This window comes from Populus nigra, chromosome 5 (genome assembly GCF_951802175.1).
Source record: "Populus nigra chromosome 5, ddPopNigr1.1, whole genome shotgun sequence".
Lineage (NCBI taxonomy): Eukaryota > Viridiplantae > Streptophyta > Magnoliopsida > Malpighiales > Salicaceae > Populus > Populus nigra.
The window spans coordinates 1,740,190-1,765,313 of NC_084856.1; the positions used below are offsets into that span (position 1 = coordinate 1,740,190).

The 25,124-nt window shown below is 35.5% G+C and overlaps 3 protein-coding genes and 1 long non-coding RNA gene across 5 annotated transcripts; all 4 read left to right on the forward strand.

Annotated features, from left to right (window-relative positions):
* On the forward strand, nucleotides 1-705 carry LOC133693920 (histone H3.2). Its single transcript, XM_062115300.1, has one exon. The coding sequence runs from the start codon at nucleotides 142-144 to the stop codon at nucleotides 550-552; it is 411 nt and encodes a 136-aa protein (XP_061971284.1). The 5' UTR covers nucleotides 1-141; the 3' UTR covers nucleotides 553-705.
* An 897-nt stretch (nucleotides 706-1,602) lies between these two features.
* On the forward strand, nucleotides 1,603-4,739 carry LOC133693300 (transcription initiation factor IIF subunit beta-like). Its single transcript, XM_062114488.1, has 6 exons — nucleotides 1,603-1,972; nucleotides 2,507-2,615; nucleotides 3,133-3,263; nucleotides 3,346-3,420; nucleotides 3,685-3,834; nucleotides 4,231-4,739. The coding sequence occupies exons 1-6, from the start codon at nucleotides 1,772-1,774 to the stop codon at nucleotides 4,348-4,350; spliced, it is 786 nt and encodes a 261-aa protein (XP_061970472.1). The 5' UTR covers nucleotides 1,603-1,771; the 3' UTR covers nucleotides 4,351-4,739.
* A 2,634-nt stretch (nucleotides 4,740-7,373) lies between these two features.
* Nucleotides 7,374-10,736, forward strand: LOC133694218 (uncharacterized). 2 transcript variants are annotated; one of them, XR_009842245.1, is made up of 3 exons: nucleotides 7,374-7,574; nucleotides 7,684-7,806; nucleotides 9,003-10,736. It is a non-coding gene; the product is annotated as an uncharacterized LOC133694218 (long non-coding RNA). The 2 variants fall into 2 exon arrangements; XR_009842244.1 differs by having other exon boundaries at nucleotides 7,684-10,736.
* An 8,149-nt stretch (nucleotides 10,737-18,885) lies between these two features.
* Nucleotides 18,886-21,800, forward strand: LOC133694569 (protein WALLS ARE THIN 1-like). Its single transcript, XM_062116125.1, has 6 exons — nucleotides 18,886-19,193; nucleotides 19,290-19,352; nucleotides 19,452-19,568; nucleotides 19,723-20,128; nucleotides 20,807-20,958; nucleotides 21,279-21,800. Exons 1-6 carry the CDS (start codon nucleotides 18,970-18,972, stop codon nucleotides 21,469-21,471), a joined length of 1,155 nt encoding a protein of 384 aa, XP_061972109.1. The 5' UTR covers nucleotides 18,886-18,969; the 3' UTR covers nucleotides 21,472-21,800.
* The last annotated feature ends 3,324 nt before the right edge of the window (nucleotides 21,801-25,124 follow it).

The following is a 25,124-nucleotide window of genomic DNA, read 5'->3' on the forward strand; positions in this document are numbered from 1 at the left end:
ATTTCAAATCCCCGCTTACTCCAACCAAACCTCCCCTTAAATTAGGCCTAAATCTCAATCGTTTATCATCATTCTCTTAACGAAAGCAAGAGCTAGAGCAATTTATCTTTTATCTGCAAATCTCTTTCGATTCAATCAGCAATGGCCCGTACCAAGCAGACTGCAAGAAAATCCACTGGAGGCAAAGCCCCTCGCAAGCAGCTGGCAACTAAGGCTGCCCGGAAGTCTGCCCCAGCCACCGGAGGCGTGAAGAAACCCCACCGTTTCAGGCCAGGAACTGTGGCTTTGAGAGAAATCAGGAAGTACCAGAAGAGCACTGAGCTTTTGATCCGCAAGCTTCCATTCCAAAGGCTTGTGAGAGAAATTGCTCAGGATTTTAAGACTGATCTCAGGTTCCAGAGCAGTGCTGTTTCTGCTCTTCAAGAAGCAGCTGAGGCTTATCTTGTGGGTCTCTTTGAGGACACAAATCTGTGTGCTATTCATGCTAAAAGGGTTACAATCATGCCTAAGGATATTCAGCTGGCTAGAAGGATCAGGGGTGAAAGGGCTTAATGACATGTTAGATATTTCTGGGTAGATGGACAACTCTTATCTCTGTTTGTATCTTGTAGGTATCATAAGTCTATTTCCTTGTCTAGTGCCTTTGCCTCCAAGTACTAAAAGATGTAATCGTTTTAGATGTAATGGAAGGATGATTACTTGCTATATCAGCTGAGTTCGCATCTCATTTTTGTGCATTCTACGTGTTTGTTAATATGACTCTAAAAATCTGAGCAGTGATCATGCCTCTGGTAGAAATCGAAGTTTGGGTTTATTGTTCTTCACGTTGGTAATCGCTGGGAAATCCCTCATTTAGCCTTGTTCTGAAGGACTTGTTGAAGCTGTAAAGTTGAAACCTTGTTCCAATGCCTCCTCTCTTCTAATGATTCGATGATGGGCTGAAGCCCAATGAATTTGGGCTATAGGTGTTTGGTTATTTTGTCTCAACTTCTATAAGGCGGTTGAACAACCCCAAAAAAACGCCGTGGAGTGGTATCCGCGAGATAAGCTCTTTTGGCTATGCGTTTTTGTCCATAACCATAATCCTGTTTGGTTACAAAATGAATTATAATTTTTATTTTTAGAAATTAATACTGTGCAGTTTTTGCACAAGTTAAAAATTCTACGAGACTAAGTTTTTTTTATCTGTAATTTAAAAATATACATATGTTTTAATTTTTATCAATTATTTATATAACTTATCCTCATCTCAATTTTGTTAATGAGATTTTTTTTAATTGATGTGTTTAAGTTTAACATGATAATAAAATTAGTATTGTAATTCGCATAATTGTTTTTACAATATATTAATTATGAAATACAAATTAATATAATTATAAAATAAAAAATTAATAAAAATATTTTTAAATTATTTTATTACTAACATTAATTTCAATCATTATGTTAACCAAATATTGTGGACATATTATTTTTTTAGTTAAAGAATAATTTTAACTATAATTTTAATCAAACTCGTATTTTAATAAAAAATAACTACAGCAAAAAATAACTTTTTTTATACGAAAATTATAAAAGCTACCAGTTCATCAACGAACGTGGACCCTAATTCGAAGCCGGTTCAAGGAAAGGGTCCTCGGTTCACCTCTCAAAACAACAGCGTCAATAGAGAAGACTTGAGAATAGAAGACGAGACAAGACTGGGAAGCAAAGCAGTAAAAATCTCAAAAAAACTGAAAACAAAATTCGAGCAAAAAACACATCAAGCAGAGAGATGGAGGAAGATAACAGCAGTAGCAGCGCTAATTTAGAAACATCAAAGGCAGATAAATCTGTTTGGTTGATGAAGTGTCCAGTAGTCGTTGCGAAGTCATGGAAAACTCATACCTCCCCTTCTTCTTCAGATTCTGCCCCTCTCGCTAAAGTCGTTCTCTCCCTCGATCCTCTCCAATCTGACGATCCCTCTGCTCTTCAGGTACTCTTCGTCTTCTCAATTTGCGCTCAATGTTTGACTTTTTTTAATAATTAGGGCTTCATCGTTTAACTCTCTAACCCTAGTTTATTTTAGTCAGTGAACTATTCTTACTTATATCAGTTGAGTTGAGCAAATTATAAATCCGAGGATACTAAAGCTGCAATGGAATTTGTGTAACGATTTTTTTTAAGGTAGCACTTAAACTATATGACCTGTAGTTTATCATGAAGCGTTCAATAGTTCAATCAGCTGATGATTGCTTGGTGCGCTTGAATTTGCAATTATAAGATGCTTTATCTCAGTAGTCATCTGTATTGTCAGGCATTGATTGCAAAAGTCAATCTGTACTTTTTATCCGGGAATTTAAATCAGATGATTGTATATATGTGGATTCTTGAGGCCGGAATAGCTTGTAATGATTTTAAAAGAGAGTATCTAACTAAAAACAGCATATAGTTTTTATCTGGTTGCTTGATATGTTATCTTTGTAATTCATCATTTCATCTCTCTTACATGATTCCAAATGGTAATCAGTTCACTATGGAGATGGCTCGCACCGAGTCTGGGAATGTACCGAAGAGTTATTCTTTGAATATGTTTAAAGACTTTGTTCCTATGTGCGTCTTTTCCGAGACACCTCAAGGTGAGGATCCAGTTTGTATCTACTGGATGATTTTTCACATTATTTTTTTTTGTGGAAGAAATTTTATGATTCTTTTGATTGGTGAGTCATGATTCAAACAATTCTTGAGGATCTCGCTTGCCCTTTATTGGTTTTTGTGGATGTTTGTATTTTCAATTCTTTATGATTCAACTCAATTTCAATAATTATCTGTCTCCTGTCATTTGTTATTATTGACTCAAGTACAATACTTGACATGAAGATTGATGTTGAACATTGCAACTTGCAGAAATATAAATAAGGGACTTCTCATTCACGAGTATGCATGTTTATTGTATATGAGCATCATTCTCCTGAAGGCACTTGTTCATTACTCATGAGTATGCAATTTGGATGTTTCAAACAGATGCAATCTACATGTTTTTGATCTAATCCATGATAGTATGCTCTGCACTGATATGTACTTTTCCTTGTACACTAATATTAGTTACTTGTTTTGGATTTCTACTATTTGCAAAATCTTTTCAATTATTTATAGGGAAGGTCGCCATGGAAGGGAAAGTGGAACATAAATTTGATATGAAGCCCCATGAGCAGAACATTGAGGAGTATCATAAATTGTGCCGTGAAAGGACTAAGAAATCTATGGTTAAGATTAGGCAGATACAGGTAGAGGATTAGATTGTTGTTTACTTTGCTATTTAATCACCTGGATATAACAGAAGTTTTGATTCCTTGGTTGCTTTTAAAGGTGATTAATAATGACCGTGGAGTTCACATGAGGCCCATGCCTGGAATGGTTGGCTTGATTTCATCTAGCTCCAAGGTATATTTTCTTTCCCCATTGGACATGTTGATATTAGGATGTTCATAAATTAGTTCTCTTTTATTTGGCTTTAAACGATGGAGTTATGAACAATACTGCTCCTTAGTAATGGGAAACGATAACGTGTATACTTTCCTAGTAGTGCTTTCCTCTGGTAGCACTTTTTCTGTCAAGAATAATGTGGTGCTATTAGCCAAAGATCCATTCCTTCTACCCTTAAGAATAAAAATTTGTAATCTTTATTTTCTATTTTTATACGAGTAGGATAAGAAGAGACCACAACCAGTTAAACAATCAGACGTTAAGAGAACCAGGAGGGATCGTGGGGAATTGGAAGATATCATGTTCAAGTTATTTGAAAGACAACCAAATTGGGCCTTAAAGCAGCTTGTTCAAGAAACAGATCAACCTGCGGTATGCCTTTCTATTCTTTGCTATTATATAACAGAGGTGTTACTGATAAAAAGTTCTGATGTGGTAACAGCTCTTCAGAATATATGCTTGCTAATGCCATTTCCTTTACCGATGCTTGCTGTCTGGTAGACTTCCTAAAATAAGTGTTAAATCATGGTTCATAAATTATATGGTTGTACCTGATTAGTTGATCTGTGTGAACTGTGGACCATGATAGATGTTAGCTCCTATGTTTTCATCATTGTTATCTAATGCTTATATAGATATGATAATCCCTTTTCTTATATGTTTTGTTTCTAGAAGGATGATTGTCAAATTGGCTCTGTTTATTTATACCATTATATTGCTCTGGGGTATTCATGTGTGAAATTTCTGTGGTGTTTTCTCTGAATGCAGCAATTCTTGAAAGAGATACTGAATGAGCTCTGTGTGTACAATAAGCGAGGAACAAACCAAGGAACTTATGAACTTAAGCCAGAATATAAGAAAACTGTTGAGGATACAGGTGCTGATTAATCTTCTCATCTATATTTGTATGGTTAAAACTTTACCATTTTTCTCCTGACAGATATAGGTCAGTAGCAAACCTTTATGGAAGGAGACCAAAAAAAAAAAAAAAGGAAAAAGAAAAAAATTGGGCTGGAGGGTGGGAGTGTCTTACTTGGAAATACTGTGCTTAAGGTGCCTCAACATCATGATTGTGAAATCCAATCGGGGGAGACTTACATAGGTTCAATTTTATCAGGTTGGTTAATAAGAACCCTTTACTATGTTCCATAGTTTCATAATTTTTGCTGAAGTAACTTGTAAAATTTGATTTGGATGGCGTGTATCCTGAAATAGAAATAGTGCTGGACTGCATATTTAATTCTCTAGCAATAGAAGCATACTTTGTTGAGAGATTATTTCCATTCTCCTTATTGTGGGTTAAACTTAATTAAAGAAAGTCCCTTCAGAAAGATAGAAAGTTTCTAAAGTTTGCAGGTGTGTTACTGTAGAGCAAAGTCATTTATGACTTTTGCCTCCTCTGGTGATGGCTTGTTGTGGGCCTGAGTTCAGCTGATTGCCAAATCTATCTCTCTTTTGTAGCATTGATTCTCCAGTAAATTTCTTCTTCACTAACCAGCATCATTGTGAATGTCCAGTTAGGGTATTCCTGTGTTTGAATTCCTAATCGAAATTGTTAAGCTATTACGAATGTGGACTGGATGCTAAGAAAACAAGTAATGCTGTGTTGCATGAAAAGAGTTAGAACGCAATAATCGTTGCAGACACGGCAGCTGGTGTAACTTATTGAGCTTCCGGATAATTTATTTTCTCCTTTTCATGTTATTTTCATTAAGTTCTTTTCTTGCCTGTAGATATCCGATATTGTCAGAGAAAAATTTCCTGGTTTTTGCATCACTTAATAATGGGGGACAAAATTTCGCTTGGGGTCACCCTTTAAATGATTTTAAAACTATGAGTGCTAATTAGTTAGTCGTGTTGAACTTCTGGGCTAAATAAAAAATAAGAGGAAGCTTCCTGATGATGCAACTGGATGTTCAATTACAGATTGTTTTTGTGTTTGAAATCGTGTTTGGTTGCTTTTTAAAAGTTGATTTAGATTAAAAAAGTATTAAATTAATGTTTTTTTAATTTTTTTATGATAATTTTAATGTGCTTTTAAACAAAAGTTATTAAGATATATTTTCATGCCTAAAATACCCTGGCTAGACACATAACCAGCCAATCAAGGGCAAGTAGTTTGTCCTATAAATAGGCTTTAACTGCAGTTAAGAAAACAAGATAGAAAATGGCGTTGAGAGAGGAGAGGAGGAATCTGTTTTGTCCTAGGCGGGCTTTTACTGAAATTCCCGTGGGCTCTTGGCTGAAATTAGGAGCCCGCAATTGAGAGGGCCCGGCCTCATGTAGGGCTGGGATTCGAAACCTTGTCAGCTTGGTATGGTTGAACCAGGTAGACCAAGGGCTTATGTGCACTGAGCTAACTTAACGAGTCAAGACTAATTCTATATCATATGAACACATCTTAATACATATGCTGATGCAGTGACTAAATCAGCATTTCTAAGGAATTCATAACTTGCTTCTTGGCTGTGATGTTTCTCCCTCATCTCTCTAGAGGGTGGGGATGTCTTTCTTGGAAGTAACAGGCTTCAGAATATGCTCAAGGTGCTTCAACACCATGATCGTGAAATTCAATCGGCGGAGATCGCATTTTATCTGTCTGGTTAATAAAAACCCATTACCGTTGTTCATAGTTTCATAATCTTTGCTGAAGCAACATGTAAAATATTATTCGGATGGCGTGTGAGTTGAAACTCGAAATAGAACGTTTGCCTGCGGTATGGACTGATTACAGTAGTGCCGAACAGCTTCTCTCTCTAGAAATAGAAGCATAATTTGTTGTCCACAGTTTCTTTGATTTTTTAATCTTGATTCGATTAGGTTTGGCTGGGCCTATCAATTCACTACTAAAATTTTAGTTTGGTAATAAATTTTATCAAATCAATATTTTATTATAAATTTAATCACGTGCATGGTGTATTTGACACAATTTACTTTTCAGCTCTTTTTAAGTGTTTTTTAAAAGTGTTTTTGGCTTTAAAAAAATATTAAATTGATATTTTTTAGTATTTTTTTTTATAATCTTGATTTGTTGAAGTCAAAAATAAAAATAAATTCTTTTAATATATTTCAAGTAAAAATATATTTAAAAATCACAAGGAAAAAAAAAATCTTTTTTAAATCAACCGACAAGTAGGGCTGGGAGGCGGGGTTGAGCAACTATGCATGAAACCAGCCTATATTATAGAACTGCAGACTCTAATCCAATACCCAAACGGTTTTCAGACTCTTATGCAAAACTTATTACTAGCTGGATTTGCAAATTATACTAGAGGCCAATGGTCTGGACCTGGAGGCCCATTTTCGAGCTGGGAGTTTTCTGATCAATTTATTCTGCTGCTCTCCTCGCTTTTACTTCGGAGGCGAGAATGTTGTTTGTTAAGAAATGTTCTAGAAAAGTTGATAGCTTAATTATTAAATTTGATCAAATTTACTATGTTAATTCGGTGTTTTGAAGTATGGCTCGACCCGGTTGTATTTTAAAAATTAAACTAGTTAAAATTAAATAATTTAATATATTAACCCATGATTTTGTTTACCAAGTCAAACTAAAAAATAATTAAATAAGTTAATTTTAATTATTTATTTAATTATTTTTTGTTTGAAACATTGTTATTTATTTATTTTTAATTCAAAAAATATTATTTTGAGATAAATCTAAATTCACTTGATAAATCATTATCATGCTCTTGAGCCGATTCTATTTAAAACAAAAAGAACTTGATTATCAGAATTTATATAAAAAATTAGAAACTGGGCCTGTGTTGTGTGATATAAAGACAGAATGAGCCCTGGCTTTTGTATGAGTTATGGGTGCATTTTAAAAAAATGATTTGGGCTAAGGCCCGCCTCTAAGAAACTAAGTCTACGGCCACTGTTTACTTTGACTACCTAGGAAACTGAAGAGTGAAGAGGCATGAAACCACAGCAACTCCAAAATACCAAAACGGTGGCTCACTTTTCCACAAGCTAAAGGTAACGCGTAGGCTCCTCTGCAATTCATCATTCGTTTATCAACTTTATCATGCGCGTGATGAGTGAATGGGAGTGGAAGCAAGATAAGAGCAATGTCTTCTTTTTAAGGCTGCTAGAAGAATGATCGATACAGTTGTGTGAGTGTCAACGACGTTCGATTCTTCTCCGTCTTTTTTACATGCTTCATTCTGAGATGTTTATTACTGATCACATAATGTCACTCTTTCCTGATGGTTAACATTGCAGATTCTATACTGGGTTCCTGGTAGCTGCAAAGAAAGACTTGTGCCTATAGCCTCTAAGTGGATGGATGTCTGCTGTGATGTGGGACTGGGATACCACTCCGAACCAAACCCTAAGAGACTCTATGTAAGTGCCCTTTTTTACCGTTGCATTTGTGCAGGGTTCAATACTTCTCCTAACAATGGCATCATTTCCTATATATTTGGGCATTGCAATACCAATACTAAATTAATAATGTCTTGAATTGCAATATTATTGATCCCATTTTGGAGAAGATTGCTCTTCCCTTTTGAGTGTTCTAAGTGTGCCAGAGAAACGAGAAACTGGCACCATGCTATTGAATTTAGGGGCAGATGTTTTAGCAATTGAACATATACTAGAACCCTTTTAGTATTAATTCTTATTTCCTAATATGATCATATAAACGTATGGTCAAGGCATTTAGGGGAAGAAACAAGAATTTGAAATGTAAGATGCTAAATTCCTTAATTAATAATGTATGAAACAATCAGCTACGTTCTCCGTTCAAATTTCCAGACTGACCTGGTATTAAGTCTATAATAGTTTAGAACTTGAGATTTACCCTCATAAACTCGATGCTTCATCATAAAAGCATCTCTTTGTTTGAACTTCTTTTTCGTTGAAAAATATGATGTGTCAGCATGATATGAACGGAACCTAAATAATTAGAGTTCTATGATAGTCATCCACTAGATGAACACATACATTGCAAGTTTGAAATCGTTTGATGGTGTTGTCATCATTTTCTCGAATATCATCATTAATTGTGCGCATTTCAGGTGATTCATCGAAGTTTCTATCATTCTAAGCCTTGATGTATACAAGGTCTCAAATTACTCATCTCCATACAATGTCTTGCTATTGAATGGAATCAATTGTCTAGGGCAATCTCATTACTATAATTTTAATTAGGAGAAACCAATAATGGATTACATATACAATGGAAGCAAATGGTGAGAAACTGGCCTTTATTGATGCAATAGAACATATCCTTCTCTATAATTTGGCAAGAAGGTATGAGGAATGCTTGTAAAGCTTGTGAAATACTCATGCTTTAAAACTATCATCTATAACCTACTTAAAAGCATATGATTCCTGTAATTGTATACCATGGAAAAAACAGAAGTTCAAGCAAAATTTGAATGCCAGTAGGTTATACATTTTTCGTCCTATAGGATTAAAATAATTAATGAATTTATTTAAGAGCCATGTGTCCTATTCTTGATGCTACTATTAGAGCAGACCATAAATATTTTTATGTTCCGTAAATTCCTAAATAAGTTTTTCGTGTGATTATACAGGGGTTATTACATCTCTAATAGCTAATTAGTTGCATGTTTTGCTGTGATATGACTACTCATGCGCAACAACTTGCGGATCTCATTGACATCGAAAATGTTTCATGAATACATAGAAGTGCTTTATCAAGTGGATGCTGAATGCAACATTCATGCCCTAAATGGGCTCTTGTCGAGCGCGAATAGCCACTGGTGTGTTGCCCACTGATTCTGCATAGCTATTAGACCCACGCAAACGGTGATGAGGACCCTGAATGACCTACTAGGAATCTTCTGTCACCTATGGAAGATTTTCGTAGATTCTTTGGCTCATAGATCCCAATACCGTCTTCTCAAAATTTAATGAGCATGCAATTGAATGCTTTCACCACCTTGGACATTTTATTGTATGGTGGGCTTGGGGTACCCCAGTTAAGGGACCCTTTTCTCACAATGGTGCAGTTTAAAGGGAATGTTAATGGAGACCTGTGACTCCCATGAACGTGGATACTTAAAGTGCAAAAGCAATAAATGAAGAGAGAGAGAGAGAGAGAGAGTCAAAGATGGTTTTGATTGAGGATAGTATTTGAGGCTTCACGCCACAATATATCTTAGATGCTAAAACACTTGCTCTACAAGATAAGCATGACATTTTTTTTTGTGAGTTGTCATTCCTTTGTTCTTGTTTTGATAGGAGTCCCAGGGTCAAATTCCACCAGGCTTGTGTATTGGTGGCTATTATTGGATATAAGATTATGATATTTTGTTTTGTCCAGGGATATGGTTGTTCCTTGTGCTTTAGGTATCTGGCAACCATTGGAATTGACTGATCTAAGCAAACACACAAGCCATTAAGTTATCTCTTGTGCTTTTTCATGTGTATTTGTGTGGATACTGTCCATATGGTTCTTGGTATCTTGTTTCATCCAGGGATTTACATGTTCCATGTGTTATTTCATGTCTGGCAACTATTGGAATCGACTGATCACGCAACTCCATTAGTGGTGAAACTATTGTGTGTTTCGCTTACATATGTGTATAAAGTGCAAAGTTGTGCTGGTGAACTCTATTTTCTTCTTTGCAATCTCTCTAATGCAAGTACGCAGAACTTTAGGCCATTCTCTTCAGTGCCTTGAACCCTGAACCCTTAACTAACCGAATGGAGTTGGGCATGCATTAGCTAAGACACCTACCTGATTCTTTCTTTCTAGTTTTTTGGGCTTAGACCCACTTCTTTAACCCAAAAAAAAAAAAACTGAATGGCGGCTTGGGTGCATGAAGATTAATCTGGATGAACAGATGCGGTTGCATTATATTGATAACTTTGAAAGGAGAAATGTTGTATATAGAGTAGGGTTTTGCTTTCCCAAGTCCTACCTTTCCTCAGTAGAAGCAGATGCTAAAAAAGGGACAATTTGTTGCCTTCCACAATTATCCCCTTTAAGCAACTTGAATTCCCATATCTGGTTTTCAAGCACTACATCAAATCATCTCCCATGCACATAATTTCTAGCAGGAATCGAATTCTGGAGAGCATCTTTTCCCCTTTTGGGGCGTGCTGGTGCAACACCATTGGTTTAAATACCCGGCATAGCTACAGATTCATGAAATACTCCAGTTTTATATTTCTTTTTGATTGCTTGATGAAGGTCATGTCTATGATGTTAAATATATAAAATTCTCTAGATAAGGCCGAGGCCAGCATGTGGATCTATTGATATGGTATTTAATTAGTACTATCAGGTGTCTTTCCAAGAAGATTTTCTTTATGTTTCACAAATTTATCAATTTATAGAGGTAAAGCTAAGCAGAAGCCGAAAAGCAGGAAACAGCCACGCAAAATGAGCAAGGAAGTCAATTTTGACGACTAATTGCCGTAATCATAAATAAAGATTTCCAGTCAAAAAGGAAGAAATTAACGATAGACATCAATGAATAAAAAAATTGATCAAACCCCTTTAATTATTTTTTCGGTACAGAAAATCTTTAGTACTTTAAATTCACTAGACTATGTCACAAGCAAATTTGTGAAATTACATGAACCTATCTAATCATGTATTGTAGGGTGTCTTGAAAAAAGCATCGTGAAACTGTTTTCACCAAATATCTCTGTCTCAACCTCTTGTATAGTGATATCGTGGTGGGTGGAATCACTTTATGCACCAAAAGAGCCAAACGAAAGCAATAAAGAAGCCCTAGTGCGTCTATCTGCTAGAGAGTGAAGACCAGAAAAAAGCCAACCCACATAGGGCTAGGGGGATCTTTCCAAGGGGTGGTAGCTGGTTTGGATCTAAATCTAAATCTCAATCTCATGACTTTAAGAGATAGATGGAGCTCCATAACTGATGTGGTTGTTTTTTTGTCCCCAAAAGCAATTTATCATTGAGAGCAAGAGTTGGTGATATTAGCTTCGTCTCGAAGGAGGATATGATGGCAAACAGAACCTATCCATAGCGACATACCTAATATATTAGTCGGTCTCAGTGTCTTGGAAGATTTTTTTCGAAAAAAATCCACCCCTCCCTCATCCTCGCAGGAAAAGTTGGGGGAAAAAAAAGGGGATCAAAGGGGCTGCAGCATTGTTCCAGGATTTTATATGCTCATCAGGGCATGTCCGCGATTCGGACTGTCAAATTCAGGATTTAAAATATCGGCATGTCAGGTCTGTGTCCAAAGACCTACACGCAGAATTTATCGAGATTTCTCTTGAATTCTCATGGGACATTATGGAAAAAGAGAGAACTTAATTCATTAGTCGCAAGGTGCATGTAGCCTATCGTTCAAATATCATATCAGATGAAGAAATTGATGTCCATGCTACGCTGTTTGAATATTTGAGAATTGACATGGTATATGGACTAAGGCAAATAAATCAAGGGCTCAGGACAGGGTACTTACATAAGCTCCTGCAGATGAAAACGATCGAAGCACTTTCACTGTATTTACAGTTTCATCGTACCTCCACCGCTCTCTCTCCTGTCTCCACTCGTGCCTTCTCGAACTTTTTGTTCAATTATGTGTAGTTTATATATATATATATATATATATATATATAATTGAGTCATTCGGTTAGTTTTCAATTACAATTTAATTTCTTCTAGTCAAAGTTTCCAGTTTTACCCGCTACAAATAAAACCAAAAAAGAATTTTAAAAGGGTAGTTTGGATACTTTCAAAAAATCAACCGTCGATTCTGATCAAGGAACTAACTTATGATTTTTGTTTTAAGAAAAAAAAATAACTTACAAAATTGTTAAAAAAATAGGGACTAAATAATAATTTACTGAATGTGGAAGCTGTATTCAAGACCCGTCTCATTATCAAAAGAAAGACATTATAGGTTGGTTCTCCTTACCTTCTTCTATCCAAATTCCAAGGGTAGAAGCACTTTATGGTGGGGGCTTTTGGCATCCCCAGATTTTGAAAGACGTTTCATATCAGTACTCATAAACTTCTATTTTTTTTATATACCCCTGGATCGAAGGCTATCTACATTCTGCACCCCCCAAAAGTTAATCAAAAACAACAAACTCATTATTATTTTATGTTATTTTCAAATTTACCCTAAAATTAAATCTCATTTTGGCAATCCCATTTCCAAAATCCCTATCCCGTCCCTGCTTCTACAGTAAAACATGCCTAATTGCCTAGAGCGGGTGAAAGACTCAACAATGACCCACTCACAAGTAGGGGCAGAAACTCAGTTACTGACTCGTGTTTGCAAAATCAGAGGCAGCTTTGTAAGCTTCAAGATGAAAGATTCAACACTTAAAACTGGAATGAATCTCTGGACCTTTTGAATGGTAACCAAATGCTAATGGTAAGATTCAAGCAGAGCTGGAACGACATTGAAGATGACTTAAATGAGAGCAACCCATTTGAGAGATTGAATCATCGAAACAAAGGCAACATTGTCCATGCAAATTGATTAATGGGAACACAAAGCTTCACGTTGTCCTCAAAGTGCTCAACATGATGTTATGGCGTGAGGAAAATAGTTCTAGATTCATTCATCTAGCTTATGATCACTCTCGTTGACATTCAATGCTCTCGTGTATTGTCTTAATCATGGTGTTTAAATTAAAATAAATTTTGAGCTATATAAATATACTATATGGAATTGTTGAGGACGTTATTTTTTCCATTAATTTCCTCAATTAAGTGGAGAGCCAAACCTAAACATCTTATTAATTTTTTTTTAATATATATTATTTATTAGAAAAAAATATAAATCATGCCTTGAAGTTTTATTGATCAAATAGTCACGAGTTCGAATCTTATAATTTTCATTTTCTCTTCTAGTTAAAACTAATGAATAACATAAAGTACGGTGAGCTTGTGCAAGTTACAAGTTCGAAAGCTTTCATTTGAGGGAGTATATTATAGAATAATATAAATTATATCTTACAGCTTCACCTAATAAATTAAACTTTTAAGTTGAGATAATTTTTTGACATTATTAGGTTACTTGGTCATTGATTTTTCTTTTAATAATCAATATTTATCATATATCAATTTTCATATAATAAAAATAAATACAATCAACTTTCATATATCAAGACTAATAATATCAAATTGCTTTCATAATTATGTCCATGTCAATACTATCTAGAGCCTCATTATGGATCTCAAAACCATCTTTGTTGCTACTATTCCTTATTTTTAAGGTTAATTCACAAACTTACCTTACAGTGAAGTTAAGAAGGGCATTATAATGGATAATTACACGCATTAAGGAGAAGCTGCGCATGCTTGCGTGCTTGAAAACTCATAATTAAGCAGGTACTTACTATTTAAGATGAGTTAATCACGCAAATATAAGAAAGGTCAAGGACAGGGCCAACTTGACTCCCACAATTAACAATAATTTCCTGCATTTTTTTAACTTTTAAGCTAATATACATCTGCTCTTCTCTCCACGCCTTGTTGAGAGCTAGCTAGCTGAAGTGATAAATACTGTAGAGGTCATGCATGGTTAGCCAAAACATATCACAGATCTTTAATCAGTTTCTGATAATGAAGTTTAAGGAAGATTCAAGCAAGCATCACATGGCTGTACCAAACAATTATAAAGTATGGTTTCTTGGGTAGGGATTGTAAGCTTAGCCGGTGGTGCGATTTTGGACCACGCCCTACCTCTCTATATGCACATGTAATGCTGGTGTCACCTATAAAAAAAGAAAAAGGAAAAAAAAAATTTCTTAGCTATTTTTGCATGGGGTTATACCATGGAAGAAAATATCCATTTTAATCCTCTCTTTTCATATGTAAAATAATATCGTAAAATTAATTCTTTATAATTATTTTATATTGTGTTTGGTTAATGTTCGAGAATAGAAAAAGCAGAGATATTAATGATAGAAATAATAGAGAGAATAAAAACAAAAATGTATTAGGTTAAAGAAATATAAATAAAATTATAAAATAAATGTCTTTAAATGGTTTTTGAGAGAAATTTTACATTAAAAAAAAAATACAAAAAACATGTTTATTGTCTTCTTATTTTTGTTTTTTCTATCTACAAAATATAACCGAACGCTACATTCTATTAACATCATCCACAATTTACTTTTAAATTTATTGGGAAGATAAATTTAGTAGTGGCATATTCAAGTTTGTGGGTCTATATATATTAAGGAGAGGATATCTTGAAGAAATTCCATAAGCAATCGCTTGAGGTGGTATCTTTCTACTTTTCCTATAACGAGGCAGAAACATAGACAAATGCAAGTCCACTACCCTCTTTTATAATTTCTCCTTTGCCCTACCATTCTGAATATTTGGGATCTCTTACTTTCTGCTCCGAATACCAAATAAAGGATGATAATTAAAGATCCCCCATGTTTCTCAACCTTTTTCTATTTAAAAAAGCATCACTACTACAGAAGCATCATTACCATGTCAAAATTCTTGCCTTTTACTTTTAATGAAAGGAAAATAAAATCTCAAGGTGTTTAATTAATTTAAATTCAAGTCAAACAACCGACTAGTCGACTCAAACCTCGAACAGGCAGACACACAGGCTTTGAAGATTCTCTCGTGCTAACAAAATCCACTCTAGCTGTCAGGCATGTACTTATGTGACCCCAAAGAGAATGAAGCTGGGCAAATGCAATTAAGATCACAACTGGAATGGTCAGGGCGGTGTCCGACCGATTCATGCAGGCAGCGTCAGACCAAGTTCTTCTCTTACAAGACCCAACTTTTATTATTATATCTTATGCCTTCGAACATATGAGCTTGTAGTAAAAGCATTTGGTGTCAGATAGAAACACTTTATAAACATGAAAAGGCTTAACATATTCTTCCTGGGCAGGACCTCGTCTTTTGAATTTTAGAATGATGGTGGTCTCAATTGAGAGGGGGCAGCATGTCTCTTAAAGCAATTTGATCTCAGAACACAGCCCATATTTGTGCTCGCTCTGGGAGTGGGAACCTTGGTGGAAACACTTCATTAGGACCCTTTGAGAGTAGGATCAGTTTCTTATAGAATTAACTAATCATATTTTGACCTTTAATTCTCCTACCTGAGACCGACTACTACATTACAGTGTTATTTCTTCGTTTATGCTATCTAGTACAAGCCAGTTATATAAAAAGGACCGCTAACAAAAAAGATGGATTCCTCCTGTTGGCAGCTACTTTTTATTTATCCTATGGTCCTTTACCAAAGTGATGTGTTTTTTTTTTTTTTAACCTTTCTAACAATGGTGGACCTGCATCTAAAGAGAGAGATATTGAAAATAAATATGTGGTAAAAAATAAAAATCTCCAACCTTTTATTTAAAGAATTTATAATTTATTTGTAGTACATGAGTCTTTTTATGGAGATGATGGACTAAGTGTAATATTATTATCTTGATAATATTAAAAATAAAAAATATCATGGAGATATGTATTAATGTTGATGAAAATATAATAGGCCTTTAAAGAACTTTACACACTATCTCTTACATAACATTAATATCGATGGAAATATGATGAGTTCTTAGAGGACTTTTATATATCTAATGAGTGCAGAGAGAGTAGGATCCAAAATATAGCTAAGTCTAAGAGAGTTAGATCGCAGAGAGAGTAGGATCCAAAATATAGCTAAGTCTAAGAGAGTTAGATCCTTCCCTTAATTGAGCCCAAGAAAGGTTTGGACTTGTCCTTGGTCGAGCTCAAAGGAAGTTGGTCCTTCCCTTGGTCGGGCCCCAATAGAGATTGTTGTTTTGCTTTTTTGAGGGGGGGTTAGGCCTTTAAATCTGAGTTTATCAGTAGCTCCCCAGATCTTTGTGATATTTATATACAAAGACTTGTAAAAGTACTAGGTATGATGAGTTTATCAATTTTTTTTATATAAGAAGCGGGGTGAAGACCTCGATTAATATACCAGAGAGCTTGTGTGTAGAGGTATGTTCCATGTTTGAATTTTTTTTTAAATATGTAGAGGTGAAACATGAAGGAACCTATACTTATAAAATTTTCCAGGATGGTGAGGTGAAACCATAGAGGAATATCTATACTTATAAAATTTTTCTTATATGTGGAGAAGCCCAACAAGGATAAGCTTATATTAAGAAAATTTTTTAAGAGGTTGAGAGGAACCCATGAAGGGCGAATCCCATGCTTAGAAAATTTTCAAGTGGTTGAGGGGAATCTGATGAGGGTGAGCCCATACTTAGAAAAATTTTCTAAGAGACTAAAAGGAACGAATCCCTATCGACGCACATGCTTGGAAAACTCTTAAGGGGCGAAGGGGACAGACTCATGTCAACACCCATCCCTAGAAAATTTTCTAAGGGTCGGAGAGAAACCCAATTATGGCAATGCTATTGTACTAAGAAGACCAAGTTATTTCATTTCTTTGAGAATTATTGCATTTTTTTTAAGAGTTGGAGGTTTGTGGCCTTCCTAGTGATGCCATGGGGAGTGAAAGCCCTCCACTAGAGAGACTAAACCTAGAAAAGAGAGATTTGATATCATCTCTGGAGATAACATAAGGTCTGAGAGCCTATCTAGAGAGTTGTGTTAATTATATATATTTCCAGGGGTCCTGTTGCTTTGTTGAGGTTGACCATCTCAAGCTGTCATAGAGGGTGAAGTTGTTGTACTAGGGAGAACCCCTTCAAAGAAGATTGTGCAATCGTATCAGGGAGAACTCCTTCCAAAAAAAGTATACGGTCGCACTAGAGAGAACCCATTCTAATGAGAGTGTGCAAGAATCCAAAAGCTCTCATTGAAGATTTGTAAATAGAAAATGTATGTCAAAGAGACAATGCTTTTAATTTAAAAATAAATGTACTTCCTATCAAGGATAATATATCCTTAAGTGATATGTTGGATTCTAAGGAGCTCTCTGATCCATCCCTTGAAGAGTGGTGCTATTGCACTAAAGAGACCCATGGTCAATCCCTTTCGAGGGTGGGCCTGCCACGAGTGTTAAAACTTGCTGAGGTGGCAAAGTCTAATTTTGCACCTGAACGACCAACACAAGTGAGGGGTTTCACTTGGTTAATAAGTTGTTGGAATTTTGAATAAGTAAAAGTGGTTGTTGTAATTGGTAGATCCATTAAGCAATTTAGCTTAGGTGTGTCATGGTTGTGTGCCCTGGAATGGCTTGGAAATGTCATTAGAAAAAAACTGACTGCTTTTTTATTAGTTTTTTATAGATGATGTCAATGATGATGGTTCCAAAAAATCCAAACAGCCTGGGGGCAAAGCTTATGTCTTGGATAATCGGTTAATCTCTTGGTTCTGGAAATCTGATCTATTCTCCCTAGCCAAGATGGTTGTAGGCGGATACGTAATACCTGCAAAGGTTCACTTTGATGAATTTATGGATTCTTCAATGATTAAATCAATAAATTTTTTAGAGAAAATACAATAATATTATAGAGAAATACTTTGGAAATAAATATGCTACAGAGAATGAAGATCTCAAATTCTTTGTTTAAAGAATTCATGGTTTATTTATAGTCCATAAGTCTTTTTTATGGATTGGAGGGGCTAAAGTGTAATATTGCCATAATAGTATTAAAAAAAAAAGAATATCCTTAACATATATATATTAATGTTGATGATAAATATCTCTGTTGTATATATTAATGAAAAAAAATATCACTGGTATATATATTAATATAGATATAAATATGGCGGGCTATTAAAGAACTTTTACATATCATTTCTAACACAACATTAAAATCGATAAAAATATGGTAGGTCATTGATGAATTTTTATACACTTATTGAGTGTGGGGAGAATAAGAATCAAAATGTAGTTGAGCTCGAGAAAAGTTGAGTCATTCTCTTGGTTGAGTTCAAGAAAGATCAAGCCTCGGGAATAATTTTTTGGGCTTTTAAATTTAGATTTATCATTGCCAATGATATATAAGGTTTTTTTTAAAGTGATTTTCTTAATTACCTGCACACAAAAAATAAAATACTAATTAATTAGAAATAATGTTTAATAATATGTAGAAAAATACAAGAAATGTAAAGGTCTAGTAAGTGTGTAGATGTGGAGATGATATGGTGGGGTTGAAGGGTTCGATGAGGGATGAAAACGCATGGGGTACTACCACCTCCACTCGTGCGCGCTATCTATCAATTGCGGCTCATCTCTCCCTTAATTATCATCATTAATGGCATGGTGCCAAAAACAAAAACCTGTTAGATAATAATCTCTCTCTTAACCTCTCTACGTGGAATAGAGGTTGTCTTGTCATCTAAGGATGGTGGAAGAGAAAAGAATGTGGGAGACAACCGAAAACATTTGAAGGCTATTAACAGTCGACATAACGTCTTTTAAGGGCCTATGTAGGCCCTTCCCCTAAAATACTAGGGCCCTTGTGGGCTACTGCCTTCCACATGACACTCCCTACCCTTTTCTCTCACTCGCTTCCAGCTTATTTATACCACCCCAACTCCTCCTTTGCTCTCCACAGCTTCCCTTCACTTCTTTCTTGAATCTATCCTTTTAGGGTTAGTTTTTTCAGTCTTGGTTTACAATGCCTGACGTTGGTGGTTCAGCTTCTTCAAGGAGAATGTGGTGTTCGGTTCCTGAAAGATTCCAACTGCACTTGGCCATGTTGGCCTTGCAGTTTGGTTATGCTGGGTTCCATGTGGTCTCTAGGGCTGCCCTAAATATGGGAGTTAGCAAGCTTGTTTTCCCAGTATATAGGAACATCATCGCTTTGCTTCTGCTCCTTCCCTTTGCATATTTTCTAGAAAAGTACTGCTATCCATTAATCTAACCCTTTCATTTTCTCTTCAGTCATCCTTTATATATTTTCAAGGAGTATTTATTCTTTTCTCTTTGTTCGATCAGGAAGGAGAGGCCAGCGCTCACTCTCAACTTTGTCCTTCAGTTCTTCTTCCTTGCACTTGTTGGGTATGACCCAAAATATATCAAATAATTTGAAATGAAAATAAAAATAAAAAACAATGACAAATACCACTCATTTTCACTTCTTGTTGCCCATGTGAACAGAATAACAGCAAACCAAGGATTCTACTTGCTGGGTCTGGAGAACACTTCACCCACCTTCGCATCAGCAATCCAAAACTCTGTCCCTGCTATTACCTTTCTCATGGCAGCTCTACTCCGGCAAGCCCTCTCCCTCTCTTCTCTCTCTTTTAGACTCTTATTGCATCACACGTTTAATTTTATGCACATACATATGATCTGCGGAGCGTGTAAATGCATCGTTTTACACCTAATTTTCGTTTTCTGAAACGTGTTATTTTCTTTGATGATGCAGGATAGAGAAAGTGAGGATAAACAGAAAAGATGGAATAGCAAAAGTACTCGGAACTATCTGCTGTGTAGCAGGGGCCTCAGTGATCACTCTATACACAGGTCCAGTGGTATACAGCCCAGCTAAACATCTAAACAGACCCACACCAATGTTTGTTTCACTTGGAGATGCTGAGGCCAAGAACTGGACCCTTGGTTGCCTCTACCTCATTGGCCATTGCTTGTCCTGGTCTGGGTGGCTTGTGTTGCAGGCACCAGTTCTAAAGAAGTACCCTGCTAGGCTCTCCGTCACCTCCTACACTTGTTTCTTTGGGCTTATTCAGTTCATTATTATTGCTGCCTTCATGGAGAGAGATCCACAGGCTTGGATTTTCCACTCTGGTGGAGAACTCTTCACTATTCTCTACGCAGTTAGTATCTCACCCCTGTTTCCTCTTTGAGATTCAGTCTCCTATACATTCAGACAGCATGAAATTAGTCAAATTTAATTAATTTGGACCTAAGCATTCCTGGGTTTTCGTTTTAGGGAACATTAATCATGACAACCGAAAGAAAACAAGATAAATTTAGGGTCATGGTTTAATTTAATTACTGGTCACACTTGATAATTAGATAATTTTTTTTCTTTTTTTTTTTAAATACGAAATCCTGTCCTGCGTGAATATTAATTTACTTTTGGGTATAATGAATTTGTTTTTGCTTAAAAAAATGATGAAAAGATGGCTTATCAAATTGAACTGAAAGAGTAGTCCAGTGTGTACTTTAGACTGTTAAAAGCCTGCCAAGTCTTCGATCAGAAATAAAAAGGTTAACTTTGTTGTAGCCTTTGGACATGTTGGTAAGTCATGCATCTTTATCTTCTTTGATACGCCATTTATTTTCCTGCCTTGTAATATTGGCTCCGTTATTCTTTAATAATTTTATTTAAAAATAATGAAATGAGCAAAAAGATGTTATTCTGAAAATATACTTTTTAATAATAAAAAAATATTATTGTCGAACACAGTTACTGAGTAAAAATGTAGAGTGGTGGGGTGTTATGAAAACAAAATGAGCAAAAAGCTTCTTTTTTTGGTGGAAAATTGCAGGGAGTGGTCGCATCAGGGATTGCCTTCGCTGTACAGATATGGTGCATTGACAGAGGGGGCCCTGTCTTCGTGGCTGTTTATCAACCTGTACAGACCCTTGTTGTCGCTATCATGGCCTCCATTGCTTTAGGAGAAGAGTTCTATTTAGGAGGGTGGGTCCTTTCTTTTTTATTTAATTATCATCTTTGAAATCTTCTATTTATCTATTAGTCATGCATTCTATTGGCTCCACGTCCATCCCCAGCCATAGGATTAACAACATTATTTGGGATCTTGACTAATCTTTGACTAGCCTTAATGACCAAAACATCCTTGCCATATAAAGGGGTTCTTGTTGTTTATCGTTCCTCAAAGGACAAGGTCACGAGGGTAGTGGGGTAAAGTTAGGTGAGACAAGTGCTAGGGTACAAGAGAATAGTATTTGATTACATTGAGTGTGTATTTATACTTGTTAATGATTTTGTGTGTACAGGATCATCGGGGCAGTGTTGATCATAGCAGGATTGTACCTGGTCCTATGGGGCAAAAGCGAAGAAAAGAAGTTCTTGGCATTGGAGAAGGCTGCAATTCAGGCCGCTCCTGAGCACGGAATCAGCAGGGCTCAAACCCAAATCAAGACTTCCCTCACTCAGCCACTGCTCCCTTCGTCAACAGAAAATGTTTGACTGGCAAGACCCCCTGACTCTTGACTACACAGTTTGCTGGAGAGCCAAGATCCCATAAAAAAAAATGGCACCTCTCTATTAATTAAGATGGCTTGTGTGTGTATGGAGATGTTCTTTTAAAATTTTTGTCATGTCCAGTCCTTTCATGTTAGTAGGAGGTCGAGATAGGTAAGATTTTGAGGGGATAAATTTGATGGTTGCCATCACTAATGCGGCCCTCGAGGCCTGAAATCCCCTATGCTTTCTTTGCAAGTTAAAATCATGGTTTGTTTTACGAAATTAAGATATGAAGATTATGAAAGGCTAATGCTCGAAGGACTTCATGGACATGACACCACTCTACTAATTTTGATAGCCATTTTCAGTTTTCAAGCACGCTGATATTCATATTGCCATCATAACGTTGCCCATATCAACAATAACATTGGTCGCAAGTAGTGATCATTTTATTTGATCATGGTGGTGTGTATATAGAGATAGATATACATGTAAAATATCAAGAACATTATTTAGGGATGAGGCCCTTTAACCTCTAGTCTCCATACAGGACAATGAAGAATATATTTCAGCATGTTCCACAAGGGGGTACGAGAATTGACGTGAGAGAACTGAGTGCGGAATTTGCATGCCAAGTCTTCACTACTTTTCCACTTTTGATCAGTGGTGATTTTAATCAATCTTTTTTGAGTTGAGACATGGTAAAGTGCTTTATTTGGAGTTTGGACGTTTCTCTTGGCCATATGGAAACCGAATTTCAGTAATTTACACTTGGATTCAAGCAATTAAGCACAAACACCTGACTCCAAAAACACAAAAGCTTGCACGAGTTGCATCAGCTCTGGCTCCCTTAAAATCAGATGAACTATTTAACTTCTCCTTGATTAAGAGTGAAAAGTACAGTATCTCTTTAGCTATTCTGGCTCATGACATTCTATATACGGATGTCTCCAGCAGAAAGAGTGACAAGCAATGAGAATAGTTAGAAGTTTGCTGGAGAAGTATTTATGCCGAATAAATCAGGAAATTTGTCTAGCATGAGCCTATACATAAATCATGACCACCTGCTTTGACGTCAAAGAAGTTAAGGAAAAACTCAGTATTCATGACCACCGTTTATGCTTTTTTTTTTTTTTGGCAGGAAGCCTGATGCTACAAATTCTTCTATGGCCTGAAAGAACTAAAATCGCTTAAGCAAGATTGATGCAGCCATGTTTATGAAAATTAAGGGGTATGAGCATTGGAGTGAGTATCTAATATAAGTATATATATATATAGATTTGATTTTGATAAATTATGTGAATTACTTAATAAATACTTATGATTAACAGCGAAACAAATCTAATAAATACTGGATTATTGGATCAGGTTTAGATTTTTCCATGTGATTTTACAGTAATTTTCTTATGAGAAGCCCCTCCTTCATTATTTGGATAGTTGGGTCTTCTTGAATTAGACGCATAAGTTGTTGTTTGGATCAATTTTATTATTTTCTTAGGTATTTCTGTATTTATTGCTTTAATTCCAATTTTATTTTATTTTCTTTATAATTTCAGAATTTTAGTTGTTTTATAATAGATTTATAGTTTTCTAAACTATTTAAAAGCATTATGAATCTTAACAATCATCATTGCATTTATTTTTTAAAGAATAAAAAGGTGAATTTAAAATTTATATCTACAATATTTTTTACTCTATCAAATCTTTTGTGTTTCCTTATTAATATTGTTGTTATACCTTCTCCCTTCATCAAAGTTTCTATGATTTTCTAAGATAGGATAGGACATAAGAAAATTACAAAAAAATAAAATCGGCAGTCTAATGATAGATAGAGATAAAATTAACGATCATTGTGATAATCGCCGAACCTGAAACCAACCCAATAACAGTCTTCTTTGAAAACGCAACTTATCCTTAATTAGAATTATATTTTAAGTCTTGTCTAGGCTAGCTGATGCATTCATGATGGTTGCAAGACGTCCATGGCTAATTAAGAGCTTTGAAAGGAATCAGGAACTGCAGTAGGAAATTAGGATAATTGGTATATCATTTTTTTATATATATAATAAACATGCATTTTGGGACAACTAAATTAGAAAAACATCTATTTGCACGAAAAGAAGTAGCCTTTTTTATTTTGTGGGTCATTGAAAAAAACCCCTAGCATTTGATGCAATTTTATAAATATCTTGCATGCCACTGATGATTCGAGCCAACCTTGATGGCTACCAGCACAATCCATTAGGCCCGCTGACTCTACAATAACTCTCAAGCTTTTGGCTATGTAAGAATCCCCCAGCATTAGCACATGAAAATAGGGAAAAAGAAAGAAAGAAAGGACATCCATAGTGCCAGAAGCATTATTTAAGCCAATTCAGACTCGCAACCATGTCGAATTTGACTTTGCTTTTTGCCTAGTTAAATTCTAGCTTTCCAGTATGTAGGCCGTTTGGCACTTCCAGTTGACCCCGAGACTCGGTCATGATTCGGGAGGATCCATGTAGTAATCCTGCCTCGGTCCCCCACAACTACGTCCAATTGAAATGGTCATTACATGTATATTTATAAAAGCTATCCGGCTAACTTCAGTGGCCTGACCGATTCGAAACATGATATGGACTTAGGTTTTGTCTCATTCAAAGCTTTTTGTTTATTAGAACTATGTTATTCTATTTTATTCTATTTTTAAAAAATTAAAAATTAGATTAATATGCTGATTTTATCAAAAAATCATCTCAATTCAAAAATTCAAACCGATAAGTAAAGTTCTAAAATATGATTTATATCATTCTTTAATATATTTATAAGTTATGAAACTAGCTCGCAACCTAATACTCATGTTTTGATCCCGAGCCGGATGTTACAAGTACATTACATACCATGAATTACACGAATAAATATGAAAAACATCCGGTTCAAAGCCAGATCCATGCCTTCGGATTTTTGAAAGGCATGAAATAATTTTCCTTGATTCTATAGATAATAATGTTAGGCATCAACATATTTTCGATTTTTTTCCCCACGAAGCATAGAATTTGATATAAGCTCCTGATCACCCCTTGTTCTGAAGCTTCAGTCAAATAGAAACTCCTGTGTTCGGAGACTATTTCTAGTCAATCTCCAGCTGGAAGTGCCTGTCCCTCTCCATTTTTACAACATGACCTTTCCTATAACCCGAGGCTAAAAAACAAGCAAACTGACAAAATTCTAGGTAAGATTAAGGGAGGATTAACGGATCCCAAGATCACATCATTAAAGAGGTTAATCAATCATTAGTATCCATAGCTATCATATTACTTTTCCAAAAGCAATTCTTTTTAATTTTTAGAACAGAATTCTCTATTGCCCTCTTAATCATGATGTGAATGGCATCCATATTATCTCGACAACTTTTCCCTTCTTTAAATGAAATTCGTGTCTAATTAGTCTTCCTGATTGAGATCAGAAAAGAAAATCTCGATCCCAAAAGTTAAATCCCAGCAAGTAGCATTATCATGATTTGCTCGAGTTTCACTCAACATCAAACTAGCAACTCGGTTTACTACAAGTTACAATGTAATAAAAATATTATTTTTTATATTTTAACTATCAACGCAATCGCAGTCACAAGGTGCGTTGCGTTAATAAACAAACGCTAAAATTTTAGTTTGAAAATA